Below are 11,422 nucleotides of genomic sequence, written 5' to 3' on the forward strand. Positions count from 1 at the left end.
TTTGGCCCCTTCATGACTCGTTTGTTGTCGGTTCTTGTACACGTTTTCTGTTTCAGATCTAGGGAGTTCGGGTATTGGCCTTATTTGAGGTTATTGGCTACCTTGTACATGACATGACATGCGTAGGTGCCGCCACAGCGGTATTGTAGATTTACGACAATTGGGGCCCCATTTGCAGTGGAGGGGATTAATTTCTGGCAATATTGATCCGTGGGAGATAACAACTTCTGTTGTATGAGATGATACGTTTAAAATATACAGAGAAGGGGAATTAAGTTGCAGAAGATTTGAGGGATACATGCCTACCCAGGCACGACGTCGTTCAACGGTGGAGCAGGCAAATGAGACCTTGAGCGTCCCAGTCGTCTCCGGAGAGATTCATGTGATTAAATTCAGAGCTTTCTGATTCAGAGTCATTCACAATATACCAGGAGTCAATTCTATGTTTTGGTGTGCTCAGTAACTCTGTGGCTCAATCAATACAGCAGCAATGGACAAGCAGATTGCAGAATGGTGTAGGTACAGTCTGACTGTGTACGTACAATTTTGGAATCTAAAGTTTAATTGGAGTTAGGCCATGCTGAACTTAGAACGAACATGTGCACTATTGCGCAGGAGCTGGCTAGTGCTGCTCTAGCACACGACCAAGATGGCGCTAGACGATGCCAGACTTGTCCCGTTATGGCGACGCATGGTAGCAGATCGAACTGTTCTAGAATGAACCCCTTTTCGGTGTGTGGTGTGTGTTGTGTGTGTGTGTCCCCACAAGGAGTGTGTGTAAGTCTCGCAGAGACACAAGCAGGCTGGTATTGCAATCTGGCCAATGTTTGTTGTCCATGTCCATCCACTTAGTCTTGAGTCGTACAGAGACACATATGTGGGCAGACGGAACCAGTGCGCTGAGTAACTAATGCTCCCCACGTGGTCCAAGCTGCTGCCTTGGCGGCGGCTTATGCCAAGGATTACGAGCTGTTTGTTTGCCACAAACAGAAGGCCGGAAAAGGGAGCGACGGAAGGGAGAGAGGAGGCTGGACTAGGAGGATAGAGGACGGAGGACGAGGACGGCCGGAGGAAGCTTACCTATTCGTGCGCAAGTGAGGATTTTTTTCCCTCGTTTCCCGTATCTGCTTTGTGACTAAAATGCTACAGCAGATTACTTTGTCTGTATCTAGGTCAGCGGCCCTTCGGATCCTGGGATCCTCCCGAGCATTAAGGCCAGCAGCCGGACCCGGTTTGATTGGGCTGATAAATTAAAATTATACCTGGAGCATTCGAAAGCTTGGGACCGCCTCATGCGAAAGCTAATACAGTGGGTAAGCCCCGAGCACTCCATGGCCACTTTTGGGCATGAGAATAATGGCCGAGAGCTGAAAGTTTAAAGACACTCACACCAATTGACACGCACGAGGCGTTTTGGTCTCACTCTCGGTCACCCTGTCAGATATAATCACCCGACTGTGCCCCCCGATTTAATTCCCCCTCGCTCAAGTGCTGCTTCTGCTGAGAGCCTCCGAGTCGAAACTTCAGCCGAACTTTGAATTGTTCCTGTAGCACGCCTCGAGATGTGACCAGTCCTTCACCAACTTGCTTTTTTCTTTCTTTTTCGTGTTGTCGTCTTGCTTGTCATCGTGCATCGAGTCACAGCCACACTCTTCGAGGAAAAAAGTCAAGTCCAGTCCTAACTGGGTAAACGCGTATTCCAGCGCGCGGACCACTTTTATTTCGCACCCTTTCTCTTTTTTCCCCCTTCTTTCTCTGTCTCACTCACACCTACACTCTTTTCGACGAAAATAGGGCGCCGGCGAGCGAACGAGCGGGCCATGGCTGTGATGAATCACACATGGGTGCCGCAGAGGAGATTGGGCGTGTGGGTTGTGGCCGTCATTCTCATTGCGAGCGCATACTACGCACTATGGACAGACACCATTTCGGTCGACCGATTCCGATTATCATCGGCAGCCTCCTCCTCGTGCCAATGTCCAGGGCTCCGGCCGGAGGATGCGTTTTTGTTACATCAGAACAACAACAACACCAGTAGCAGTAGCAGTAGCAGCAGCAACAGCAACAGCAACAGCATCACCACCACCCTGGTCGACGACGCTGCAAAGGCCGCCGCCACCAATGCGGACGAGTCTGACCTCAGGGCTGAGCTGCCGGATACCAATAACCCATCAGAACAATCACGGCCTGAATCTAAACCACAATCATTACCAGCCCATGCCTCCTCGGCAGCAGCACCGCCACCACCACATGCGTCCGCAACACCCATCCCGTTTAAGCCGCAACGAGACGCCGAATTCTTCATAGACCTCCCCAAGGAGTACGAGCTGACCACAGAGGATGACGACCTGTGCACGCTCTTCTACACAGACGACTATGTCTATGGCATCGCCAACAGCTCTAAGCAGCTGTGCAACGAGGGATCGTCAGTGCACGGTTTCGAGGTCCCCACAAACCCACACCACCATAAGCTCAACGGCGCCACCCCAGTTTATCTGATGCAGGGCGTACAGTGGGACCCGACCCGCCACACCTTCAACGCGCAGTGCAGCGACACGGCCGACAAGGCTCTGATCTACGGGTCGCCGCTGCCCGGGCTCAGCTACGGCGCGGCGCCGTCGCCCACCTGCGACAAGAACTCCCCGAACCGCCAGCTCATCATCTACCCGGCGCTCAAGGAGACGTACGAGAATGTCTGGCACAAGCTGATGGAGCTGTGGCAGAACAAGCTCTCGTACGACGCGGCGCGCATCGCCGTCGACCCCTCGACGGGCCAGCCCTTCCTGACGCCCGAGCAAGCGGCGGGCGCGCTGGTGGTGTTCCCGGACGACCACGAGGGCCCCTGGGACGACGCGTGGGAGATCCTGACGGGGAAGCCGCCGATCCGCTACTCGGAGCTGTCGCGCGAGGGGTGCTACGACGTCGTGGTGGGGACGGTGGGGTGGGGCGGGCCGTTCTGGTCGGCGCTGCTCAAGACGACGTACGAGACGTGCCGGCGCGAGACGCTGCTGACGAGCTTCACGCGGTGGATCTTTGACTTCTACGGGCTCAAGGAGCGCCCCGCGTCCGACATCCACGCGAAGCCCACCATCACCGTCGTGCAGCGCGGCAGCACGCGCAAGTTCCGCGACTTTGACGGGCTCATGGAGAAGATGCACGCGCAGCACCCCGGCTACGCCATCAACGTCGTCGACCTGGCGCTCATGACCAAGCGCGAGCAGATCGCGCTGCTGCAGGGCACCGACGTGCTGGTGGGCCACCACGGCGCGGGCATGAGCTACGTCATGTTCATGCGGCCCGACTCGGCCGTCGTCGAGATCCTGCCGCCCTTCTTCCTGTCGCGCGGGTTCCGGTGGGTGGCGCGCATGCGCGGGCTCGTGCACTTCATCGGCAAGGCCATGTGGCGCGAGGAGTACGCGTACCGCATAGAGGGCGTGCCCATCCCAGATGGCTGGCAGCCCACCGTACAGGGCGACGGCGACGCCAACGAGTGGCAGACTGAGGAGTGGGTCTGGATCACGCATGAGGAGATCCTAGGCCTCGTCGACGCGGCTGTTAAGAGCCAGCTGAACGGGATAGGCGACCACATGTAGCGTCTGCTGTAGATTACTTCTGTCAAAACTTTCTGTATATACCCATTGTTCGATACCACTTTTCAAATTCAAGGATAAACAAAAGCACACCTGCTGGCTAAATGGGAACGTGGTGTAATGACGATCGCACCCATGTTCGTCGGGGTTCCAGCGGCTCTCCCTCAATGCTACCTATATCCACCTGTCATTATAGCCGATGCGGGACATCGCAACCCACCGATCCTGAAATGAGACACATCACATATACACCAATTAATTAATTTCACCCTAGTGTGAAGGCATGGTTTCTCCATACTTCATGCCTACGCTACATTCCGACTTTAGCAACCATATGGGCTTGCAGCTACCGTCAAAATACATCAGCAAGCGGTTGACAGCCAAAATATCAGGCATTGAAGCAGCAGACAACGGATGTGACTCCGAGCGGTACTGTGCCACTTGATCATCACAGAATCTTTGAATCGGCTGTGCAGTGTATCTTAATCTTCAGCGACTTTTCTTCTGATAGAATTCATCAATCTTGGTGAAGTCTGAGCAGCAGCTGGTCGTTTCTGGTGTAGCAAGCATGTTGCTACACCAGGATTGCGCCAACTTTTTCATTTTAGTAAAGACGCAACGTGACAAGCGATGAGAAAGCGACGTACAAGCTCGCCGCTCATTTGGTGTTCAAATCATCGCCGACCTGCCATCTGATGATTGCAACACCTCTCGCTCATCTGGGATCCCCCCTATCTGTGTATGATTCACGTACGCGTGTGTCCGCGCACACATAGATTTTTTCTTTCCTTTCGAGCACTGACTATCTAGGCAGCTTCTCCTTCCACAGCAGAAGCCGGAGGGACAACTCACTAACTCTGCGAAAATGCGCTCGCCATTCCATGCTCTCTAGTCCTGACAGAGAGCTTCACACTAGATTTCTTCGCATTAGCTACAATGGTCAGTTTCGTGGGTGACGCCCGCCAAGGTCAGAATAAGTTTCCTACCTACTTTTGCAATCTTGTCAACAACATACGGAATACTGAAGAGCAGCAAGATCACAGATTTTGACTGGGCTGATCTAGTCCATTGGTACTAGATATAGTGTCCAACTTCGACTTTCCTCTTCCCATATTACAGGATCTGGCAGTTTCATACCAGTCATCTCACAAGACCCCGGCTCTATGCCTCGAACCGTTTTATTTGGTACCCAGATACCCAACTATAGAGGACGTTCAGAAAATTGTCTCTCGCCTTATCGTATCACCTTCACAGCCACAAGCGTAGCCTCTTCACACATGTTCACACGCAAGTAATCGTTTCCCGACAGCGAAGCCTGCCCAAACGTAACATCTCCGAGCAGTGTCTTGCGAGGACAAGACATGACTTAGTCCAATTCCTGCCGAGGTCCGTCGCGCGTCACACACTGTCCACCACGAAGCTCAAGCCAGCCCACCAAATGACCACCTCCCCTGCATATGTCGAACCGTTGTAGATGCGACCTTCTACGTCCACATGCGCCCAATAGTCGTAAATTCAGTGTTTTGGATGTCCCCAAGGATACTCACTTGACCAAGACGACAACCAGTAAAGAAGAACGAACTTACTCTCGGCCGCCATAGCATCTCTGTGACATGTGAAAGAAGGGGGAGCCGTAGGATAACCAGCCATAGGAACCAGTGCTAACATGATCTCTCATAGATAACCTTTCTTGAGATATCCTCCCTTGGGATAACCTTCCTGTGGGATAACCTCCGTGGGATAACCTCCTTGGGGATAATCTCTCTTGGATGACCTCTCCTGGAATGATCTCTTATATAGTATTGTCCTGTTGGATGACCTTCTGTGCAGAAAGTAAGCCACCAGGGGCTTCGCGATGTCGTTCGCACTTTTTCTTGAGTGTGGCGGTGTTGTTCCAACAGTGTATGTGATACATAGCTACGTGCGAGTTACTTCAGTTAGAAGTTAGAGTGTATTAGAGAATGTAATTTATTAGCGAATGTCGTCATATCATTAAACCTAGAGGTATCAACCACCGAGACAGCAAGCCAACAGAAAAAAGACCAAAATGGGGTATCCTATGTCAAAAAGCACAGCCGTTCTCCATCCCCATGGTATCATCAGTCAACGGGGGTATCCGAGTTGGCAATCTCCTTCTTGAGAATCCCCTGAACCGTCCACGTCATTCTCTCCCGTTCAACTTTTTGCGGGATTATATCGTACACTCATAAGCTATGCAAACTCAAGTAGACCAGCCTTCAGGCGGGGCAGGTGTTGGTCAGCATGGCTTAGAACTTAAATGTTCTCAATGACACGAGCGTTCATGGCCTGTTGAAAGGAAGGGTCCCCACCTCCAAAGTCATGGTAGGTATTCTTGCCGCTGCTGCTCTCGCCCTGCTCGCCAGAGATGGCCTTGGGGTCGTTGACGACAGCGTTCATGGCAGCTGTGGAGGAGGAGCTTGCGCCTGGCATGAAAATGACCTTAGAATTGGCCGACTTGGCCATAGCTTGCATGGCCTCGAGGTAGCGGATCTGCATGGCGGGTGCAGAAGACAGAATATCGGCGGCTTGACGCATGAGCTTGGCGCTCTCGACCTATAGTTGGGAGAAGAGACGTTAGTTAAGTGTCTACGAGAGCACTCTACTAGCATGCCACGGGACAGCTAGAGGCGGGAGTTGTAGACGAACCTCAGCCTTAGCGGCAATGATCTTGCTTTCACCGATACGCTTGCTCTGAGCAGCCATAGACAGCGACTCCTGCAGCTCTTGGCTGAAGACAATGTCCTTGATAAGCATGCTCTCGACCTGCACACCCCAGCCTGCGGCGACATCCTCGATGATCTCCCCGATGCTCTGAGCGATCTCCTCACGGCGCTCGATGACATCCTGCAGAACGCGTGCACCGACGACGTGGCGCAGGGTGGTCTGGGTACGCTCGATCAGGGCCTGGCGGACGTTGGTGATGCCGAAAGCGGCCTTATGCGGGCTGACAATGTGGTAGTAGATGACGCTGGTGAGGTGCAGGTTGACGTTGTCCTTGGTCATGCAGACTTGCTTGGGGACCTCGACAATCTGTATCTTGACGTCGACTTGAATAAGACGCTCGGACAGGGGGTTGATCTTGACCAGGCCAGGGTCGACTGCCTTGTAGAATTTGCCGAACTTTGTGACCAGACCAACGTTGCCCTGGCTGACGTTCTTGTACGGGTTGGGGCAACAGATGCAGCACGGAATAGCACCCAGGGTTCCCATGCAGGAACCAAGGGTATTGACTAGCAGGGGGCGATGGCCGTTAGCATCGACTGCAGTGGAGAAGCGAGGAGTGGCTGTTGGAGGTGGGCAGACTTACTCATGCTGCCGTACCAGCCTTTGGCATCGGCGTCAGTCCCGACGATGCTGGCGTAGCTCTTTTGGAGGTCCTCCTGGCGTGGTGGCTGGACGACCATGTTGACCTGTGGGCGAAAGCCCTGTGCACCGACGCCATTGGTCTCGGGGGCCTTGGACGACCCTGGAGTGGATGGGGCGTTCATGTTGTCTTGATGGTGTTGCTCCTGGAGCAATAGCAGTATTCAGTAGGTGCTGTTCGTTTATCTGAATGCCGTGTCAGTGGTGGCGACCGAGAGACGACGCTGGCTGGTAGCAGGCGAATTGTTAGTGTTTGGGTCTTTTGAGGTTGGCCGAGTAACAACCCGCACACGTCTGTCCCGCTTTTGATGTATGTGGCAGCGATGTACGAGGACGGATGATGGTCTTGGCGTGCTCGATATTGGGATTGCTGGGGATGTCTCACATTTAAAAGAAGCGACCCTGGGTATGGGTATGGGCACTAAGGGGTCTAGTATGTGGGTAATAGACTCCTGGAAGCTGAGTCTCCGACGGCCTGGGTGTGGGTGTGGGTGTGAGTGCGGGTGTTGGTAATTGGATGGGACGAGATGGGGTGATGGATCTCGGTGGTGAGGGGGGCGAAACACGCAAACAAAAAAAAGAGAGAGAGAGGATGTGACGGCAATATTTATCCTTTTGAGCACTGACCCAGGAAGAGGAAGGTCGCACACACTTGGGGCGATCTGGTGTGGGAGTGGGAGTGGAGGGGGGGAGGAGAAAGAGACCAGAGGCGACGACGAGACAGCTTCCCGTATTGATCGCTTCCGTTCCGTGAGCTTACTGTGGGTGGGAAAGAGTCACGATGATGGATCTATGGGAATGCGTGCGGCGAGGCAGACAGCCTCTGCTGCCGCGTGTGGCAGCTGTGTGCCTGTGCAAAGAGGAGTTGGATGAGCAAGTGACCTGTGTGACCTCTTCCTACTAGCCTGTCAGTTACAGGGTACTGTAGGTAAGCTCTGGGCGAGCTCTACCCATGCGTGGTTTCTGCTGGCGTATTGGCGGGTGCCAGGGGTGGTGGTGCAGTTGCGGGTGCGGTACCTAGGATTTGGGAGCTTAGGTGGGCCCATTCCCCAGTGTTAGGATGTCGCCAAGGGCGGGCTGTGGAGTGTTTAACAACGGGCCATGCGGGGCGTCGGGTCTGCAGCTTCGCAGAGGTTCGTCAAAAGGTGCAGAAGGAGGTGCCAGGTGGGTGGCCCCTGCTCTGGTCCCTAGTCCTGGTCCTAGCTTGCGCTGGCTGGGGAAGGAGGAGCAGCAGCGTGGGAAGTGCGGAAGGAGCAGGGGCCAGGGTCGACTGACATCACCGATTGACTGGTCTGCTTCGTCTGCTTCCGCCCTCGACTGCCAGACTGCGCGACTCCTTCAAACACTCGCAGGGCGCATCCGAAACACAATCATCTCAACCGTCACATTGCTATCGCCATCGCCGTCGCTGTCATTAGTGGGTGACACGGGTGCCTCTCTGGTCATCCTCGACACTTGACAATAATCCACCAACACCAACGCTCGGCTTCTCCAGCTTCCATCTCTTGTTTCAGCCAGCTCGCTACTCAGGTTGGAGCTTCGTTATAGCTTTCAGTCAGATCAGAGTTCAACAATGTGTCACCCGACATTCTAGGCTCTCCTCTCATCTCCCCTGCCCCTCCCCTCGCCTCCCCAGAGTTTGCGTCGCGTACTACACCAGCCAATCCCTCTTCGTGCTGTCATGACTTTGTCTGCCGCGCCTCTCGGCCCTCAGCAGCTCCCCAATCGGGACCTCCAAGATGCAGTAGTGTGCCACCGGGGCTCTTCACGCGGCCGACCTCCTCCAAAGCGCCTGCGTGCCGAGATCCGCTGTATCTTAGTGGCATGCTGACCACCTCAATCACCGATCCGCCTCGAACCGCGCCTCTGGCGATCCAAGTCCGGCTGGATGTGACGAACAACCAGTGATGAAACCCAAGACTTTCAATACTTGGCTTTCTTGGGCACTCCCGTCTGGAAATCTGACAGTTGCTGCATGGGCCACCCCCGGAACTCGTGGGTCCCTTCAAACATCCACAACCCGCCCCCGCCAATCGCACAGAACCCAAGCTTGGGCGGAATTGGAGATGGAGACGACAGTCAAGATGTCGACAAAGCCTTGAGCGACTTTCGAACACCCACCACTTCGACCTCGTGACTTTACTCGGGCGTCTGCGCGGCTCCCACCGTGCTCAAAGAACGTAGCAAGGAACTCAAGGCCAAATTAGTCTGCTCAGTCACCTGGGCTCTTCTCGAATGAAGACTCCAGTCTAGGCTAGCCTCCTGCAACGAGAGCGCGCAGGCCTGTATGCAGTGGAAACTCTCGGTCCGGGAAAGCCATCTGAGCCATTTCCTGGGCTTTTGGAGAGCCAATCGAGACACAGCGCATTTCTCGATCGCGGTTCAAATCCATTCCGCCATGACAACTACGCCCGACTTGTTAGCAGATCGCTTCCGCTATGCAGGGCCGGCGCGTTTGTTTAGTTGTCAGCGTGACCCCTGCACTGCCTCACTTGCCCCAACCCATGCCAAGAAGTGTCGACATGCCAGCTAGCCGTGCCAGCGTTTCCTGCAACAATTTGAAGTAATGACCACCGCATAGGAAATTGGCTCGCATGCGCCCTTCGCAAAATCACGCCCCTGGATTTGTCCTCCCATGGCCACTGGTCTTTGCCACGCGACAGGCCTGCACTGCCATCGTGCACTAGGGCCGCATGTGGAACTTTTCTAGAATCCTTCCATTCACCCTGGTCTGTGGAACATTAGGCAACCACAAACGGTCTGCTGGTACTCGCCCGCACAGCCATGACGCCAATCTGGTTGCCGATAATCACTCCCAAACGGGTATCAAGCTTTGAAGTAACACAAAGACCGACATCATATTCCTCACCAATTCATCCAGTTCGTGTCCCGAGCCAACCAACCGCGGCCCGTATAGAGTCGCGTGGAGACTTGATGACATCTCCGCTGGTCCCACTGCGACTGTGAGATGGCACAAGCCTCTTCCAAGGGCTCACTAATGGTACCGAAATTACCTCTGCCACCGCCACGATGTCATTCCTTTGCAGCTTCTTGCCCGAAAAGGCTTCATTTTGCCCTGGACGTCTCAGTCTGGTCTCCTTTGTCCTCGGACAAAGCCAAATTGGAAGAACGGCCAACGCTTCTGGCGGTAATTTCAACTGCGGGTCTCTCCGAGTGAGCATCCACAAGGCGCAGAGGTATATCGCTCAAGACGTAGGGCTACCGAGAAGCTCGATATGGCGAGGATCGTTAGGATCAAGTGATCCGTTAGGCTCCTCTTTGTGTTTGCCGATGCAACAAGACTTCTTGCGGCGTGGCGATGTACGCGCCGGTCCAGAAAAAGGCCAGTCAACCGCTCCTGTTCTTCCCGAGCCACCCGGCAGGAATGGGGCTGGTGATGCCGCTTACGGAACGGGTTTCTCTTGGACGAGGATGTGCAAGGTTGACGATGATCCACCTGCTACAGGATGGATGTTGCCTGCGATAGTCTTCGAGGCTGGCACATGCATGCCATGTCCTTTGCTTGAATTTGTTCTGATTCTAACTACTCAAGTTGCGAGACTTCATCCACTCCGTTCGAGGTGTCCAGTCTACTACCGTACATATGCGCGTCCGAAGATGGACGAATAAAGCACCCTAGTGGTTCTCTGTGCAGTTTCAAAGGTTAGGTCTAGGGGCATGCTTCTCGGACTGGACACAGGTGAAGAAGGCGCAGGGGAACGAGTGAGTCGCCCACCGGTTACACCCTCAGCTTTGTTGGATCTGAATTACCTGTGACAGAGCCTGCGTTCTTTCTGGCGCGGTATACTTGATTTGATTCAATTAACGGTATACTTTCTTTGGGCGGAAGCAGCTCAAAGTCAGGCTGTGGGGTTTACGCTTAACGTACCGACCAAAGTGATGCTCCAGACAAACACCACAGGCACAAGAGTCAGAGAACTCGACCTGGCACGCACACTAGGTCAAGTCTCAGCACCAGAAATCCCGTCGTACAGCTGAAAGAGCAATGATCGCAGCCCCAACAGAAGGCTCATCTTTCGCAAGCCCAATGACAACCCGGACCTCGCCTTCTTCGCAATTCCATCCATAGCCCTTAGCACCCCCGTCATATGGCCCTCAAACCCAGCATAGTGCTTCACGACGCTCTTTTCGGCCACGACGTCGACAGCGTTGCCCACACCCTCGTTTTGGCGATCGAAGATAGAATTCTCGCACGTACGTTCAGGGCAGCTGTGGAGGAGCCTGCGCCTGGCATGAAAATGACTTTAGAATTGAACTTACTTGGCAATAGCTTGTATGGTCTCGAGATGATGGGTCTGCATGTCGGGCGTAAAGGACAGGATATCGGCAGCTTGAGGCACGACCTTAGCTGTTGGCGTCGGGAGTGAAATCTGCCATCTGGGACGCATACGGGATATGGGGCTCATGGTAGCGAATGGATTGTGAAC

At 54.1% G+C, this 11,422-nt stretch overlaps 3 protein-coding genes across 3 annotated transcripts; 1 reads left to right on the forward strand and 2 right to left on the reverse strand.

Moving 5' to 3' along the window:
• Positions 1-1,820: 1,820 nt before the first annotated feature.
• On the forward strand, positions 1,821-3,593 carry J7T55_000064 (uncharacterized protein; the record flags this gene model as incomplete). The annotated part of the gene is made up of 1 exon (XM_053134277.1): positions 1,821-3,593. One exon carries the CDS (start codon positions 1,821-1,823, stop codon positions 3,591-3,593), a length of 1,773 nt encoding a protein of 590 aa, XP_052987965.1.
• Positions 3,594-5,864: 2,271 nt separating this feature from the next.
• On the reverse strand, positions 5,865-7,099 carry J7T55_000065 (uncharacterized protein; the record flags this gene model as incomplete). Its single annotated transcript, XM_053134278.1, has 3 exons — positions 5,865-6,164; positions 6,258-6,841; positions 6,919-7,099. 3 exons carry the CDS (start codon positions 7,097-7,099, stop codon positions 5,865-5,867), a joined length of 1,065 nt encoding a protein of 354 aa, XP_052987966.1.
• Positions 7,100-10,936: 3,837 nt separating this feature from the next.
• Positions 10,937-11,401, reverse strand: J7T55_000066 (hexokinase hxk2 protein; the record flags this gene model as incomplete). The annotated part of the gene is made up of 2 exons (XM_053134279.1): positions 10,937-11,204; positions 11,256-11,401. 2 exons carry the CDS (start codon positions 11,399-11,401, stop codon positions 10,937-10,939), a joined length of 414 nt encoding a protein of 137 aa, XP_052987967.1.
• Positions 11,402-11,422: the final 21 nt, after the last annotated feature.

This window comes from Diaporthe amygdali, assembly GCF_026229845.1.
Source record: "Diaporthe amygdali strain CAA958 chromosome Unknown NODE_43_length_333103_cov_65_012416, whole genome shotgun sequence".
Taxonomy (NCBI): Eukaryota; Fungi; Ascomycota; class Sordariomycetes; order Diaporthales; family Diaporthaceae; genus Diaporthe; species Diaporthe amygdali.